We start from the raw sequence: 19,148 nt of genomic DNA, 5'->3' as shown, positions 1-19,148 counted from the left end.
TGTGTTTTCTGAATTTTTTTTACTTAGTCGAACCCACGTGTAGGGTATGGTGCTGACAAAGCAAGAAACATAATATGGGCGAATCTGGGATTCGAACCCACGATCATAGGTTTCTGGTCCGTTTTAAGGGACACATCTCAGCACTGGGATCGCGGGACCTTAATGAGAAGTAATTACCGTAGCACCGGTGAAAAGCCTGATATGCCCTTACCTGGCTTTCTTCTTCAGCTTCCAGATGATACAGGCGATGACGAGAATGAGAATGACCAGTCCAACAGCTGCAGCAAGAGCGATGACAGTGATGCCTTCCGGGGACGCCGTGAACACAGCTGCAGCTGACGTCACTACTGAGTTATAGGGCATCACTTGGTCAACAGCAGCCGCGCCAGAGGACAGACCGGCCACTGGACTCCCATCTGGCGACGACTGCAGCACCTGGCGTTAAATGAGTGGAAGTTCTTTAATAAAAGCGACACCTCTCTTTTCATCTTTATAACTATACCGCCTCCGTGGTCTAATGGTAGAGCGACCGCCCGGAGAGCGGAAGGCTCGGAGTTCGATTCCCGACCGCGTCATACCAAAAGACGTTAAAAGATGGTACTTGTTGTTACCCTGTCTGGCGCTCGGCATTACGGGGCTAAACAAGGACTGGTCGGCTCGGAGTCAGTATACTGTGTCTGAGTTGGGTATTCATATTAACCTGCGGCATGGTATCTCAGTGAGCTAGCACTATAAATCGGCATCAGTCCTGACGCCACATACACACACACACACGTGCATGCACGTCGCTCTATAAGTGGACGCGACGTTAAACGCCATTTCACCTCACCTTTCCATATTTATAAGTGACTGGCTTAACGTCAAACCCACAATCGTAGTATTTACTGTTTTCGGCGACTGATCTCATGTTTGCATCTTCACGAAAAGTGAGTGAGTATGGTTTTACGCCGCTTTTAGCAATATTCCAGCAATATCAGGGCGGGGGACACCAGAAATAGGCTTCATACATTGTACCCATGTCGGGAATCGAACCCGGGTCTTCGGCGTGACGAGCGAACGCTTTAACCACTAGGCTACCCCACTCGCTCCTCATATTTATAAGAAATCTTTGCTGTCGAGTGTACGATTCCGACTATATCATGAGAATGTGTTTAAGAATTACTATCAAATAGTAATGATACCAGGTGTTCGCGAAAAGATGATCGTATCATGTCCTACCTGTGGCACCCATCACAAAGATTCCCCTTTGAGTTTAAGCATACACCGGATTGTAGTCATTTCCCAGTCCATGATGGATATTTATGCCGTAAGGTATTACTTAATAAACAGTCATCAATATGCTGTAAATAACAGACTCAGAACCAGACAACCAGTGGTTGATAGCATGAGGAGCGAACTACGCCGTCAGGGTAGGGTGACACGGCTAGCTAGGTCACCCTTTTATCCTCACAAGGCCACATATATAGGGGCCACGGTTTAGTGGATAGAGCATCTGCTTGGCGTCGGTATTAAGAATAAAACAAGTGCTGGTCGGCTTCAAGTCTTTTGTCTACATGCTATATTCATGTAATGTGAATGCAATGATCTTGAACGCTACATCAAACCCCATTTCACTTCACCTCACCACATGGGGTAGCTTTGTGGTTAAAGCGATTCGATTCGATTGGTTCAATTCCCTACAATGTGTGAAGCCCATTTCTGGTGTCCCCCGCCGTTATATTCCTCGAATATTGCTAAAAGTGGCGAAAAAATCAAACTCACTCATTCGCCTCACCACATAAATCCCTGCAGATGAAGCCTGAAGTAGAGTGAGATTAAATAGGGTGTTATGTTGTGCGCATGTGTTCCTGACCAGTCCAAGTTGTATCCCCTAAATGCCGAGCGCCAGGCAGGGTAACAACAAATATCAGCTGTTATGCGTATTTTGGCATGATGCGGCCGGGAATTGAACCACCGCCCTTCTACTCCATCCACTAGGCCACGTGGCGGTCAGCCTGCACTAAACATACCTGTAGGACGGTTTGCTGGGTCAGGAACTGTTTAGGGTTCTGTGCCCCGGTGAGCGAGTTGACGCTAGGGTCGGCAACCACGTACACCTGGGCTGACGACCTGGTGGTGTTAAACAGAGTTTCCGTTTTATAAGATGTCAGCTTAATGTGTGACAATAACTTACGCAAATTGGTGAAACAGGCTCATACAGATATGGTATACAGATCAAAGATAAATATAAAGATAAATCTGGCATCGAGCCCACGATCAGCAGATCCTGGTACAGGAAAGGTGCACAAATTTAACTGAGACATTTTAAGTCTTTTGAGCCCAAATGAGGGCTGGGTTATACCGACGCTTTTAGCAATACTCGCCCAAGGAAACTAAAAATGTGCAACAGACATTGTGTCCATGTTGAGCATCTTCCCGGGGCAAGAGAGTTAACTGACTATAAAAGTCCAGTTTCCACCCTTGCCGAACTAGGCTGGTATTAAGGAGTTACATTTGGGCTGTACTAACTAGTCCATGCATAGTCCAATCAAAATCGCGCACCGAAATCGAAATCCGGTTCGTAAAGTGTCCTGCAGATTTCGGTCGACTGCAGGATTTGCAAGGCATGTTCACCGCTAACTCGTTGTCAACAAATATTTTCTAAATCTTTTCATGCTTTTAATCAAGGTGCTCACGTGATTTGATGCACTTCGCGATGTAAGACTCGTTGTATCACAATATAGATCTTGATTATCAATCAGATCGTCTTGACTGGGCGCCACCGTTTTGTTTGAAGCAAATGCAAGTGATACGAGAGGTTGAATCTGATTGGTCAATAGGAGAGGCATAGAAAGGACATAACTCGTAATAGCCACTGGTGGCGCTACGATCGAGCCTGGGAATTCCAGCCTAGTTCGGCAAGGGTGGAAACAGGACTTTTATAGTCAGTTAACTCACTTGCCTCGGGAAGATGATGTTGAGTGGACACTTTAACCGCTGGGCTACCCTATCCTACTCACTGTGCTGCAAGTAGACGCCTCCTGGCCGAGGACCCCTCCTGCCGCACCTCCCATATACCAACAAACTGGGTCGACAGGAAGAAACTCTGGATGTGGGACCGAACTCCTGGCCTGAAGGAAACGCCGAATATTATCAATGTATTGAACATCGGCTCCTGGAGATTCTTTTAAAAAAGTAATAATTCATATAAGGATTTTCAAAAGACTTTAGGGACGGCCGGGTAGCCTAGGGGTTAAAGCATCGCTCGTCACGGGTTCGATTCCCGACATGGGTACAATGTGTGAAGCCCATTTCTGGTGTCCCCCGCCCTGATATTGCTGGAATATTGCTAAAAGCGGCGTAAAACCATATTCACTCATTCACTCACTCCGAAGACTTTATGGTTGGTGGTCGAATGAATGTATAACAAGTGAGTGAGTATGTTTTTTTTACGCCGCTTTTAGCAATATTCCAGCAATATCACGGCGGGGGACACCAGAAAGTGTCTTCACACACTTCAACCTCGTGGGGAATCGAACCTGGGTGTTCGGCGTGACGAGCAAACGCTTTAACCATTAGGCTACCCCACTATAAATGTATAGCTAAAATTTGGAACACTTTTGAGAAGTCAAAGGATTACCTCCATCTCCTTATTGGCTTATTTATTTATTTTCGTTACTGATATCAGCCTCAGCCAAAAAATCTTATTTTTATTAAGTTTCTTTGCATACAACACTCTCTTACTAGGATTATGCGGAAAGGATTGAAGTGAAACTTAATCAGTCTGAAAACCCGCATTCCGGTTGATTCTGATTCTAATATTATGTTACAACAAATCCATGAAAGTAATATATATTAGCAACAAAACCCTTTCAATAATCATAAGAAAACCCTGTCCATTATACGACTTTATCATGAGTGATGATACCAGGTGTCACAAATACATGGAAAGGCAAGTCAATTGTTCACCTGAAAAAGCACAGGAACATATGGTACAAGTCAAAATTGGAAACTGCTTCCGACATAAATTTTGTCACTGATGCGACAGATTTGGAAATATATTTCACATGTCTTTTTTGTCTTTAATCCGGACATATTGTAATCCTGGAGATTTCACTTGAAACGGTATGACTGAATTTACGAGTTTTCACATCTATTTCTAGGTAAACACCTACCTGTTCAGTTCAATGGCGTCCTTGGTGTCGCTGAACGTAATTACAATCATGTACAACGCAGCTTCAAAACAGTCAACTCTTACAAGCCCAAGAACAGCCAGGGATTGTCCGGAGGAGGCGTTAACCGCTTGACAAATGACCCATTCAAAATATCGACTGTCCTTGACAAGTTTCCCAGAATCCTTCACAGTGACAACACCAGAGCCTTCGTCCACGCTGACCACTCCTCCGCCGCTGACCGTAACGTACTTGACGGTGTTGACCTCCGCAGCGTTCAGTCCAAAGGCGTCCAACGTCAACGTCGTGACTACTGCTCCGGTTGCTGCAGTGTCGGGTACCTCCGCGGATATGAAAGCAGAGGTCCCTGACGTGTCCGCTTCTATAACAGTTTCAGCCACATCAACGATGTCAATAATCAGAGTCATCTCCCCTGATCTGCCTCCACCGTCTGTCGCAGAGACAGCAAAGTTTATGATAGGGTTGCTCTCAAAGTCTGCGAGGTCCTTTACAGAAAGAACGCCGGTATTGTTAATCTGAAACAATCCGTTACCAGCAACGTACGATGTTGGTATGGAGTAGGTCATCTGTCCATTTGTACCTTCATCAGGATCTGTTGCTGTTAGGGTCGCAACCACAAGGCCAGCTGGAGAATTCTCTACAACCTTGAAGTTCAAGGTCGACGTAGGAAAAACTGGGTCGTTATCATTTTCATCCAGGATTGTTATGTTGACAATTCTGTCTTCAGATAAGCTGTCATCATCCAACTCATTCACTGAAAGCACGTACCGGCTGTACGTCTCCCGATCTGGTATTTTTGTAAGAGTTATCTCCCCATTTCCGTTTGGAAGCTTCGTTATAGTGAACAGGGAGTCAAAGTTTCCAGATACAATTGAGTACGTTACGATAGCTCCGGCTCTGTGGTTTGCGTGAGGAGTCACTTCACCAACTGATGAACCAACGGCCGAGTTTTCCACGATGGTAAAGTCAAACGTTGGGGACACAGAATTGATTAATGGTTTAACTCGGACAGTGACAGTCATCTGTCCAGTTTGGCTAGGAACCCCACCATCCCTGGCAGTTACTGTTAACGTATAAAGGTCAGCTGCGGGTGAGGTCACCATCTTCATAACTCCATCTCTCCATCCAATAACAAATATCCCTTCTGCATTACCAGATGTCACTGCGTAAACAATATCTCCATAGGTTCCTGCATCCTCATCTGTTGCTGTCTCTGAGGACACAACTGAGCCAACATCAGTGATCCTGTTTACGATTTTATCTATGGATGAAGCTGAAAACACCGGTGCATTATCATTAGCATCAACGACAGTAATGTTCAAGGAGCAGGACCCTGTACTCGATGGTGTTCCTCCATCCACAGCCTCTATAGTAAGAACATAATTATCATCAGTTTCTCTGTCAAGTGCATTGGCAATAGCCAGGACACCAGTTTCAGCGTCTATCACAAATGCCCCAGCACCATTACCAGAGGTTATTTGGTAGGTTATTTTAGCATTGAGTCCAGCATCAGCATCTTTAGCTATGATGGTGTATATATCATCATTAACAGGCGTGGCTTCACTAACAGCAAACGAGTAAACGGTCTCAGAGAATTCTGGAGCGTGGTTGTTTGTATCATTAATTTTTATCACGACTACAGTAGTGGTTGACTGAGCTGGACTACCCCCATCAGTGGCTACAATAGGAAGATAGTACACAGCCTGCCTACTGTACTCAGTCTCCACGGCAACTGCCAGGTAACCCAAAGCAGGATCAAACGTAAAGTCAGTCGATCCACTCGATGGTGTCATGGCCATGGTAACCTGTCCCAGAGGCCCCTCATCACCATCTGATACCAATACTTGTCCCACTGTAGTCCCAGCAGCAGCTCCTTCTGGTGTAGTCATCTCGAACACTGGCATACTGAATATTGGTGGGTTGTCATTAAGATTCGTAATGGTGATGTCCAGAGTTATTGTATCGGTAGATGCTAAGTTATCCTGCCTTGCAGCCTGAATAACAAGATTATATTGCTGCGTGACCTCAAAGTCTAATAGTCCAGCAATAAAGACTTCCCCAGTTGATTCATGTATAAGGAAAGCGCTATCCGTGTTCCCGTTTAGGATTGTATAAACTAAGTCTTCTTCCCCAGCCCCGTTTACTGTGGCATTAAGGTCTGTTACGGGTGATGTGTCAACGGTATTTTCATCTAAAGTTATTGATAATGAATTTGGTCCAAATTCTGGAACTGCTAAATTTGGGATGATGCTGATGATGACGGTTGTCTTGGTTGATCTCACTGAAGGGCCGTTATCAGATGCCTGTACAACCAGTGTGTACTGCTTCTGTATTGTGTAGTCCACAGCTCCTTTAGTTTTAATAGCATTTCCGTCGAGCTCAAATATGTCTCTATTATTTCCTCCCGTGATGCTGAGATCAATCTGGGCATTATTTCCAACGTCTATATCAGAAACACTAACAGTCCCAACTGAAACACCAACAGTTGCACCATCCTGTAAGTCAAATGTGTATAAAGTCTCATTAAATGTTGGGTCGTTGTCATTGACATCGTTGACCCCAATCCTCACCTCCGCCGCCACTGTATCGTTTATTTCGTTCGACACTTCAACATTGAAAACATAAAGATCCGTTGTCTCCCTGTCCAAGAGCTTAAGCAGGGTTATAAATCCATCGTTGATTAGAAACGTTCCATCATTGCCACTCGTAAATACGTAGGTAAGTTGATTGGATATATCCAGGTCTCGGGCGGCTATTTGATACACTTGGGCCCCTAATGTAGCATTTTCATTAACGGTGGTACTGATGACTCCACCAACCAATCCTATGATCTCTATGGGATGTTCGTCGACATCAGTCACCTCCACCAAAACAGTTGTCTTCCCTGACCTGGAGAGGGTGCCACCATCGGTTGCAGATATGGTCAATGTAAAAGCAGTGAGTGTCTCTGCATCTAGAGGCTTGTCCAGAATCAGCATTCCAGATGAATTTATGCTGAATGTATTGCCAACATTACCAGACACTATGACATAAGTCAGATCAGCATTGACATCAAAGTCAGCATCGTTTGCTGATATAATCTCAATACCTGTATTTACATTGGTGGACTCAACAACATGTAATTTGGTAAATGGTGCTCCAAAAGCAGGATCATTATCATTGACGTCATGAAGAATGATGTCAAGTAAGCTGTCTGTGGATTGGCTGGAATCAATGGTTCTAACCCTAACACCAATGCTGTAATTGCCTACATCTTCTCTGTCAAGGCTTGCCAAGACATAGATCTGTCCTGAATGCTGATCGATACCAAACCTATCACCAACATTACCAGATATAATCTCATACACCAGAGTACTGAAAGAGCAACACGCTTGGACCTTTATCACTGGGTCTCCGATCGAAACATCCTCAGATCTATTGATGCTGGCAGGAAGGTTTGTAAACGACAAGTCAACCTCCACGAACACCACGACTGGGACTTGGATACTAAGAGGCGTTGCCCCTTTGTCGGTGACTGTGATCATGAGAGTATAGGAGGGTAACGTGGGTGTTGCGGACAGTTTGAGAGCCCCTGTTGAATCTACATCAAACACCACGGAGTCCCCGGCCGTGATGGTATAATTCAGCTCAGCGTTTACATCGCTGTCATCATCCATGCATACCAACGCTGTAAGTGTCGTCCCGGTGGCGTATGGTTTGGGCACAATAACTGTTGGAACGGTATCACAGATGGCGACGTTGTCATTGACGTCTGTGATGTCAAACTGAACCGTGACGGATGAAGACCTTGGAGACGTTGCTGCATTGTCTGTGGCGATGACAACGACGTCCCAAGTTGTGTTTGTTTCTCTATCCAGGTTGAGTCGTGTAATTATATCGCCTGATGTTGAGTCTATGAGAAACGGAACAGCAGGGTCCTGCAGTGTGTAGACAACGTCACCATCAACACCAATGTCGGCATCGGTAGCTGTGATCTGCAGCACCGTTGTTCCTGAAGAGAAAACCATACGAATTATAGAATGTCATTTCGTAGTAGCTGTTACTAATATTTGCCCAGTACTTCCGTAGTAGAATTACTCCCAGTATTCCAGTTGTCATCAGGTGAATGAAGGGTCAAGAAGTAGCTCTGAAACGCCGTTACGAACCAAAAGGTGTAATCCATAAAAACAAATTAATATTCTATTTGATATTTTGGGGAAATAACATTTTCAAATTAATATTTAATTATATTTTCCTTTAATTTATTAAGATTCTTTCGGTTAGTTGCTCCATTTTATCATATTATGGTCACATGGAAAAGAGTGTTGTTTCCCATTAATTTTTCCGATTCCAGAACAGCTCCAAAATCCATAATTGTATTGACTGAAAACAACGACATAAGGTACTAGAGAAATATTTATTTGGCCTTTACGATAGCTATTACTTTTCGTTATGAGTGGGTCCATCAAAAATTGCAAACTCGGATTTAAAAGTATGTTGTAATATGCGGAAACTTAGCATGCACTTAAAATGAATACAACAGGATCGGGCAAAATAAATGTTTCCGATAGAGGTTAGATAGATAACCAACCTGGCAAGGTGTCTTCGCCAATGTTCTGGGTGGCCACCGCAGCAAATGTCGGAGTGTAGTCATTTACCGGGGTGACAGTCAATAAAACCATGCATTCTGACGTCAGGCTGGGCACTCCTTTGTCCACTGCAGTTACTCGTGCAGCATGGACAATTCCGCTGGCAAGGTCGACGATCTCCGTGGTGGTCACAACACCAGAGTTTGCGTCAATGCTGAAGAACGTTCCTGCAAGAAAGAAATAATGTCAAAATTACGCGTATTCTTCTTTACAAAAAAATGTGGCAAGTTTTGGAAAATAAGTAGAACCAGTGGGAGTGTGAATGTTGTTTAAGGGCGCCCTTAAAAAAATTCAGTTAATCACGGCGTATGACCTTTAAATGGGAAGAAATACAGTAATTCAGGAGTTAAACGTTTACTTTTTTTTATGAAACCCACGAGCACCTGCATTTTACTGACAAACTAAGAAACAGAATGAGAGAATTTTGGAATCGAACCCACGATTATAGGTTCCTGGCAGGCCTAAGGGACGTAACTCTGACCTAGTATGAGTAATCTAGGCATCAAGGCAGGGAAACAGACATCGCTACTTATACGTACCATCTATTGAGTATTCGACTTGTCCCCCCGCTCCGTCGTCGGAGTCGTTTGCAGTCACCGTCGTTGCCGTCGACCCCGACGCGGTGTTTTCCGGTAATGTCACAGCGTATACAGGCTATATGGGAAAGAATCTAAGATTTAATTGTTTTATCCAACCGTTTCAAAAAAGTAATTATAAATGTTCCCAAGTTAAAGTTGTACCATACTATTATTGTCTTGACTCATTATTTTCTTCACGACTTGTCTGGACTGAAGCTTGAAATGCTCTATCTGTTCAAGCATAGACAGCATCTTAGACAGTCTTAAAACTTTTGACAAAATACTCTCTCCAAAATACTCTCGAGACTTCTCCTATTATTTTATATGGTTAAAAAATCTGGGGATTCACCTTTAAAAAATTCACAGTAACTTCTTTAAAAGTTATATTTACGTTGGGAAAAGAACAAATTCTGTTTTAGGTGAACTTGGAAGAACTCCTTTATGTGTTTTGTTTTGTTTGTTTGTTGTTTAACGCCGCACTCAGCAATATCCCTGCTCTATGACGGCGGTCTGTAAATATTCGAGTCTGGACCAGACAATCCAGAGATTGTCATCATGAGCATCGATCTACGCAATTGGGATACGATGACATGCATCAACCAAGTCAGCAAGCCTGACCACCCGATCCCGTTAGTCGTCTCTTACGTTCAAGCATGGGTTGCTGAAGACCTATTCTAACCTGGATTTTCACGGGTACCCTAATGTGTACATAATTCAAGATGGCTGAGCTTAATACTGGTGTAGATTACTTAGATTAAGTGAAAATAGATACCCTCCAGCTCACTCAAGGGAGTGAATGAGTTTAGACAAGGTGTCAGCTCAGCGTGGAGGATGCCAAATGTAACACGGTGCATAAACGCTTAACACCAAAGAGAAATATAAAAGGTCCACGCCAGATCAGCCACAGAAGCAGATTCCATTGGCGCAAAGGGCAAAATTGTATGAATGGTTCAATGAAAATCGAAGATGACACCAGGTGTTCGCGAAAAGGGTATGCAAGCCCTGCCCCATCGGTAGCACCTGACACTCACACAATCGGCATGAAAAAGTATATGCAAGGTGCTGGCAGACCATGGGTCATAAGCGGAGCGAATGTGGGATTCGAACACACGTCCGGTGGAAAATGATCGGTGCAGTTCTTAATACACTGGGCACATTTCACTAGAACTATTGCAATGAGAGTGAGTGAGTCCACGCTTGGGTCGGCCACCGCGAACTATCCTGAGTGAGTAAGTTATGCCCGCTTTTAGCCCTATTCCAGCAATATCACGGGACACCAGAAATGGGCTTTCCATAGTACCCAGGCCGTGCAAAAATAGACATGATCTTTAACTTCAACCAGATTTTTCCACTTTTGGACACCAACACCCTACCCCACCCCACCCCTCGCCGATTACCCCACCCCACCCCGCCCCTCACCGATTACCCCACCACACCTCACCCCTCACCGATTACCCCACCCCACCCCGCCCTCATCGATTACCCCACCCAACCCCTCCCCTCCCCTCACCGATTACCCCACCCCACCCCACCCCTCATCGATTACCCCACCACACCTCACCCCTCACCGATTACCCCACCCCACCTCACCCCTCACCGATTACCCCACCCCACCCCGCCCTCATCGATTACCCCACCCAACCCCTCCCCTCCCCTCACCGATTACCCCATCCCACCCCGCCCTCACCGATTACCCCACCCCACCCCTCCCCTCACCGAATACCCCACCCCACCCCGCCCTCACCGATTACCCCACCTCACCACACCCTTCACCGATTACCCCACCCCACCCCTCCCCTCACCGATTACCCCACCTCACCACACCCCTCACCGATTACCCCACCCCAACCCCTCCCCTCACCGATTACCCCACCCCACCACACCCCTCACCAATTACCCCAACCCGCCCCGCCCCTCACCGATTACCCCATCCCATCCACACCCCTTCCAATGTCTGCGGTAGATGATGCTATGCTTACCATGGTGAACCTTGGTTTTTCGTCGTTCACGTCGGTGAGAGTGATAGTTACATGGGCCGTGATATTCTTGTCGACGTTGTTGCTGCTGTAAGCGTTGATGTCAAACTCCACCACGGACAACGTCTCTCGGTCTAGAACAGACGTCACGACGATGGCACCTTGGAAAACATTACATAATGAAAAAGTGGATGACAGCTACATTTCAGTGGGGATCTTATGCCTTTATGATTAATATCTTTGGATTTTATCTTTGTTTGGCAAAACACTGATAAAAATCGGCCATTCCTCTCCCCCAGCCCCTTCCTTAAAAAACCGGAAGGTCGGAGCGTAATACCAAAAGACGTTAAAAAAATGGTATTTGTTCTTATTCTGCCTGGCGCTAGACATTAAGGGGCTAAAACAAGAATTGGTCGGCTCGGACTGCTGGTTTGAGTGGGGTATTCATGTTAAACTGCGGCATGGTATCTCAGTGGGCTAGCACTATAAAATCGGCATTAGTCCAGACTACTACAAGTAGACACACGCACGCATGTGCATACACGTTGTTATATTAGTTTAATATTCTCGGACGCCACGTTAACCCCATTTCCCATCACCACCTTCCAAAGGAAATAAATAGAAATCAGATAATAATGTATCGAACGGTTTCAGACGTTTCAGCCGAATCATTGCAAATTGGCATAACAATGTATAAACTCGTGACTATTTCAAAATCTGTATGTTACAAATTAAAAAGCAAGGCTAATGTAAATGTGACCTCTTTTGCATCGCTCCTTCCTCCAGCATTTAAATAAGTTGACTATTAAATCAAATGTAAAAAGTGTCTGTACAAGCACACCCCTCTACCTGTTCTAGAGTTGATTGTAAACCATGGATGAAGTGGTGGAGATTCGAACCCGTACATGATAGTGTTTGGTTCAGTTAGGTTGGCGTCCAGATCTTCGGCCTGGGGAGTGAGAACCACTGTCCCTATGGACGTCGTCTCCAAGATACCTGGTGGTGAAATTAAACATGAAGAGTGGATGATAACAAGTCTGCGTATGATCGGTATAAAGTTCCGGGCCCACTTGCACAAAAAAATCTTAGCAACTATACTAACTCTTATATTCTAGTCTAGTGGTAGAGCGTCCGCCCGGAGAGCGGAAGGTCCGGTGTTCGATCCCCGACCGCGTCATACCAAAAGACGTTAAAAGATGGTACTTTTTGTTTCCCTGTCTGGCGCTCGGGATTAAGGGGCTAAATCAAAGACTGGTCGGCTCGGAGTCAGTATACTGTGTCTGAGTGGGGTATTCATGTTAAAACTGCGGCATGGTATCTCAGTGAGCTAGCACTATAAATCGGCATCAGTCCGGACTATAGACTACTAGTACAAGCAGCCACACACACACACACGTGCATGCACGTCGCTATATAAGTGCAATAATCTTGGACGCGACGTTAAACACCATGTCACCCCACCTCTTAATTTCTACCATAAAACTATAAATGATATGATTAGTGATACATTGTTTCTTGATGCTGGACCCTGGGCCCACTAGCACAAAAGCGATCTTAGCATTGCGACTGCATCAATTCTCATACACTAACATGGACATAGTCGTAGTGTTGAGTTCGCTTTGTGAACACGGCTCTCATCATCCTGTGCAACTGTCAACTGTTTGAAAATCAATATCTTTTTATTGACAGTAGTTTATACTGCATCCCAGATAAACTGCTGGGCAAAAGAAAGTATACACCGATGTTTGATGTTGGCTAAACATGAAACAAACAAGAAATAGTTATTCGATGTATTTGATACGGGTATCATAGTTGTGTTTTGAATCTGAAGTTTGCTGTGTTGCGGCGACTGTTTTCAGCCTAGTAACGTTTTGATAACGTTTGTAAGTTTTTTCTCAAATCCAAGTTTCAACTATACACTTTCTTTCGCCCGGCATATTGTTGTGCCTATTGTTATTTCCATAATGTCAGTCACTGGATTGTCTGGTCAGACTCGATTGTTTACAGACCGCAGTTATATACATTAATGATATAATAGGTTTACTTCAGTTGAAAGGTTGACTTAATTTGATACATTTAATACATTTAGTTTCGCTTTCCTGATTTTCGTGAATCTATTTCAATTTAATCAAATATCAAGAAACCGTGTTGAATTATGAACCCTGAAGATTGCTTATTGCGTAGCCATGTACTCCACATACTTGTTGTAAACACGCTCGCCGAGGTCCACGTGGGATCTTGATCATCGACGTCGGTGACGGTGACCTTGACCTCTACTCTAGCCGTGTACTGGACAAGTCCGGTGTCCTTGACATCAACTATAAGCGAATACTCCACCTGTCCTGATTCGAAGTCGACAGGGCTGTTAAGAGTTACCTCCCCTGACGTTCCGTCGACACCAAGAAAGCTCGTGTCACCTGTCACAGACGCACCGAATGAAAAGAATCATTAAAATATTTTCACGTTCAAAAGACGCTTTTAAATATTTCACTGGGTTGTTATGTTCATAATAAAAATATTGAAAAACAGAAGATAATATCTCAAAAATGAAATATAAAGTTACATAAATTACTTATTCACCCTATGAAATTAATCCTTTTTGTATGCTGCGTTTCAAACATTTATGTTGAGATAATTTTAAGACGAATGGTAAATATATGGTTATATTTTTATAACCTATGTACTGAATAACAGAAAGTTTATACTCTCTGCGCGGAGGATGCAATTTGTCTCTAATTTAAAAATCTCTATTCTCTTGTAGAAATGGAAAACGTTTGCATAAAAAAATACACATATACACATTTTCAAGGATGCCAAATTCATCCTCCTGTACAGGTCATGTTTATTCATTATTATGATTATTTGTCATATTCATAGATATCATTCGACCCGTGAAGATCCGGGGTAGAATAGGTTTTCAGCCACTCATGCTTGTCGTAAGAGGCGACTAACGGGATCTGGTGGTCAAGCTCGCTGACTTGGTTGATGCATGTCATCGATCCCAATTGGGTGGATCGATGCTCATGATGTCAGTCACTGGATTGTCTGGTCCAGACTCGATTATTTCCAGACCGCCGTCATATAACTGGAATATTGCTGAGTGTGGCGTTAACCAACCAACCAACCAATCAACCAACCAACCAACCAACCAACCAACAAACAAACATAAATATCATTCATCCACGTACCCCCAACAGCGGTGTAGGTTAGCGTATTCAGACTCCCGCTGTCGATGTCGCTGCAAGTAAGCGTTGTAATGGTTGACCCTGTCGTCGTAGACTCCGCGATGTAGACAAGCTTCAGATAATCCGTGCACGTCTGAATTAAAACAGTTAAAGATCATTCTAGGGAATCGCGACACAAGAACCTTAAGAGATTAGGTTAGATGTCCCCTGTAACCTAAGAGGTGACTTAAGTAGAGTCAGGCTCGCTGACTTGGCATCGCACTCCAACAGCTTGGGACGTTATTCATAATAGCACTTATATTTGTCGGCCCCAGACAACAATTAAACTACTCGGAAAAAGAAAGTACACGCCCATGTCTGATGGTGGCGAAACATGAGTGAGTGAGTATGGTTTTACGCCGCTGTTAGCAATATTCCAGCAAAATCACGGAGGGGGACACCAGAAATGGGCTTCACACATTGCACCCATGTCGGGAATAGAACCAGGGTCTTCAGCGTGACGAGCAAAGGCTTTAACCACTAGGCTACCCGACCACCACGGCTAAACATGAACCAAACAAAAAAGGTTATTCTATGATGATGTATTTAATGCGGGTATCATAGTTGTGTTTTGAACCTTAAGTTAGCAGTGTTATGGCGACTGATTTAGGCAAGTAGTTTTTTTATGACGTTTATAAGTTGTTTTTGGTCAAAATCCATTTTTAACTGTACACCTTCTTTTGCCCAGCAAATTGTTGTGCCATTTGTCACTTCCATAATGTCAATCACTGGATTCTCTGATCAGAATGGGGGCGGTCGGGTAGCCTAGTGGTTAAAGCGTTCGCTCGTCACGCCGAAGACCCGGGTTCTATTCCCGACATGGGTACAATGTGTGAAGCCCATTTCTGGTGTCCCCCGCCGTGATATTGGTGGAATATTGCTAAAAGCGGCGTAAAACCAAACTCACTCCCTCACTCACTCTGATCAGAATCCATGATATTACTGACTGTGTTTTGGCGACAGCTTCCAGACTAGTAACGCTTGTAATGTTTTGGTCATATCCAATTTTCCAGCGTATACGTTTTTTTGTCCGGGAGTGTTAATGTTTCCCATGGAAACTACTTCCCGTGAATGACCCAAATTGCAAGAGAGCACAAACGTATGATACAAAGTCAGCTGTTCGTGAAGGTAGGGTAGCCTAGTGGTTAAAGCGTTCGCTCGTCACGCCGAAGACCCGGGTTCGATTCCCGACATGGGTACAATGTGTGAAGCCCATTTCTGGTGTCCCCCGCCGTGATATTGGTGGAATGTTGCTAAAAGCGGCGTAAAACCATACTCACTCGCTGTTCGTGAAGATGCAAACATGAGGTCAGTCGCCGAAAACTGTATATACCACGATTGCGGGTTTGACGTTAAGCCAGTGCCTAACCATTTATGGATTCAAAAAATGAAAGTACCTATCAGGTATCCATTGTATTGCTGATCGAACTGAAGCACATTGACATAGATCAGTTTGCTCAATGCCATGTTTGGCGGCAGATACTAGACAGAACGTAGATCAAAAGAAACAATAAAGAATAGAGAATGGAAATAATCCGTACTTACCGGTTTGAAATTGTTCGAATCCACCACCTTAACCGTCAACTGGCCCGTGGCCGTCTTCGGGATATCAGGGTCAAGGTCAGTGGCCTTGAAAGTCAAATCGAAGGTGTGTTTTTTCTCATACTCCAGGTATTTGTGAATGTATATGTTACACGTCTGTGGATCTATCCAGAACTTGTTATACGGGTCACCATCTACGGATATGCAGAAAAATGTTATCTATAGATGAACCCTGTTAATCCAGACTGCCTTCTTTGACATCAATATGATCTCACCTGAGTGTATGGTGAAAAATACATTATTATACAAGGATGTAAAATCAGTATGAACTCGACGTTTTCTAACCCTCTGGATAATAAACACGTTTCTCGCTCTCGCTCTGACGTCATTTCTATTGCCTATGACATCACTTCGGTTAGGGTGACGCTACTACCAATAATTGAATGTCATGTTACCGGGAAGCTCCGAATGTATTTAGTACAACTATGTTGTGGAATTGTTCTTTTTTTCAAGCCAAAAATTCCGAAATTCAAAAACTGCTATTGTTACAGTCAAGAGTGTGGTAAAATGTAAATAAAGCTGACATCTTAGGACTGAACATTTTGACAAGGAAATGAAAGCTTCGGATTCACTGGTCGACTCTGGGATCCACAATTATATACCCCCCACCCCCAACTCACTCTTCCAATCTCCACGCACCACCCAATACCATCCCAAAAAACGTATGTATTGATTTGCAAAACTTATCACCTGTCTTCTCGATCCGAACCTCCCCTGCCAAGCCCCCTGCCTTCGAGTCCTTATCGGACAATGTACAGGTCGCTACTAGAGTGCCAGGGGCAGACATCTCGTCCACGGTGACGCTTGGGGGTAGGTTCGTTATTTTGGGGGCGTTGTCGTTGACGGAGAACAGGTAGAAACTTATCCCGACTATGGCGGTCTGGCTGGGTACACCCTGGTCGTATACCTTCACCTCCACCTGGGAAAAAAAGTCAGAGTTACGACCGCGTTAAGCATGGAAGCGTTTTTGAGAGAGAGAGAGAGAGAGAGAGAGAGAGAGAGAGAGAGAGAGAGAGAGAGAGAGAGAGAGAGTCGCAAGTTGGATGCAGAGTCGCCATCACTATCAAAGTTCAAAGAGCGATCTTTGATATGAAAGACGTGCCAGTGAGTATCGGAGTTCAACAGAGGTATAAGAGCCTACGTGTACACATCTACATATTGTATGAAATGAGCAAAACTTCTGAAGTCTAAATTAGAATTTGTTGATTTAAAAACACTACATGTCAGGAAGCATTTTCAGGAAGCCTTGTTCTAATATTTGGCCATGCGCATATGTTTTCCTCCGGTAGTTCACTCGTCTAAGGCGTCGCAATTCAGTGTGCAAACTTGCGCTCCTTGGGTACGCCGGAAATCTATGATCGTGGGTTCGAATCTGGTAAAGTTTCTTGGTTTGTAAGCACCTACCAGTGCTTGCTGGTTTCACCAAAGTGGTAAATCCCTAAGACCTGCATCACTTCAGGTTTTCCTCCCACATATAACGCCGTGATATAACTGTAATAATGTAACAGTTCAAAGCGGCGTTAAACCCACTCACTTACTCATTCATATTTCGAAAGGTCCTAATATAAGATCATGAGAGGGCAGGGTAGGCCGAGTCGTCTAAGGCGCCGCGATTCGATCTGCAGAGTTGCGTCTCTTGGGCACGCCAGAAACCTATGATTGTGGGTTCGAATCCAAGTTCGCCCCGATTTTGTTTCTAGGTTTGTCAGCACTATACCCATGCTCGTTTCACCGAAGTGGTAAACGTCTGAGACCTGCATCACTTCGGGCTTTCCTCCCACATTAAGCTGACACGCCGTGATATAACTGGAATACTGTTAAAAGCGGCGTTAAACCCAACTCACTCACTCACTCACCTTAGATCATGAGGCATTAGATACTTTATAGTGACGTTTTGTATCAAGTTGTATTCAATTTTGTTTCAAACGTACATTCAGTTTCAAAGGATCTGATTCAGATTCAGGTTTGGGAAGAAAACCAGAGACCCTTGCCCAGAAGCGCAAGGACCACTGCAAATCTGTTATCGTATCGCTATAATCACTTTGTAAATACAAGTACCCGAACTTTCTTTCAGCTATATGGACGTTTTTTTAAATCTAAGTCTTGATCTCACACCGGAAATTGCGAAGGAACCATTATTTGTCCTCATCCAACGCGCGTTTATTTTTGACTGGTGTGTATTTAAGGATTTACGGTACGCACTTTCCACCGTAGTGGGAACTCTATTAATCTGCCCCTAGGCTACCCTTACCACCGTCAATGGCAGAGAGGGGCACCTGTGGTACTGTTGACTACCAGGATCCGCATATTGATTTCGAATCCCACATTCGCCGAAATTGTGATAACTAGTATGCCAACACGGAACTCGTGCTCTCTTGCCTGACGTTAAGCAAACATTTTTATTTTCATATTTAAGTATATCTATATAAATCGGTAAACTTTTCCGTTGGATAATTCCATGAAAAATACCACAGAATTTGAAATAATAAACAATCAAAGACTTACAAAGTAGTATTTCTGGAAGTCCGCATTGAATTTCTTCTTTAACTTGACGGCCCCGGTGTTCGCGTCCACGTCAAATCTCGCGGCCTTTCCCGAGAACATCTCGTACTTCAATGTACCCTCGGGGCTGGAGGGGTCGTCGGCATCGGTGCATGCCAGCGCCGGGACGATGATGGTGTTGACGCTGGTAGTCTCGGATAGATTCATTTGCAGGAACGTCTCTGTACACGAGGGGACGTTGTATGGAGGGTCAACGGCTTCTGTTCCTTGGGCTAAAATCAGACTTCAATTGTTTGTTTGTTTGTTGTTTAACGCCGCATTCAGCAATATTCCAGCTGTATGACGGCGGCCTGTAAATAATCGAGTCTGGACCAGACAATCCAGTGATTGACATCATGACCATCGATCCACGCAATTGGGATCAATGACATGCATCAACCAAGTCAGCGAGCCTGACCACCCGATC

The 19,148-nt window shown here is 44.3% G+C and overlaps 1 protein-coding gene across 1 annotated transcript; it reads right to left on the bottom strand.

Annotated features, from left to right (window-relative positions):
- Positions 1–207: 207 nt before the first annotated feature.
- LOC139446493 (cadherin-23-like) lies at positions 208–18,889 on the bottom strand. The gene is made up of 13 exons (XM_071227800.1): positions 18,686–18,889; positions 16,871–17,099; positions 16,124–16,314; positions 14,543–14,672; positions 13,556–13,771; positions 12,204–12,350; positions 11,358–11,515; positions 9,340–9,454; positions 8,743–8,967; positions 4,155–8,163; positions 3,000–3,110; positions 2,010–2,109; positions 208–435 (listed from the first exon to the last, which is right to left on the bottom strand). The coding sequence occupies exons 1-13, from the start codon at positions 18,887–18,889 to the stop codon at positions 208–210; spliced, it is 6,063 nt and encodes a 2,020-aa protein (XP_071083901.1).
- Between the last annotated feature and the right edge of the window lie 259 nt (positions 18,890–19,148).

Source organism: Haliotis cracherodii, unplaced genomic scaffold, assembly GCF_022045235.1.
Source record: "Haliotis cracherodii isolate W230 unplaced genomic scaffold, xgHalCrac1.p SCAF_6, whole genome shotgun sequence".
NCBI lineage: Eukaryota > Metazoa > Mollusca > Gastropoda > Lepetellida > Haliotidae > Haliotis > Haliotis cracherodii.
This window is presented reverse-complemented; position numbering and strand designations above follow the sequence as displayed.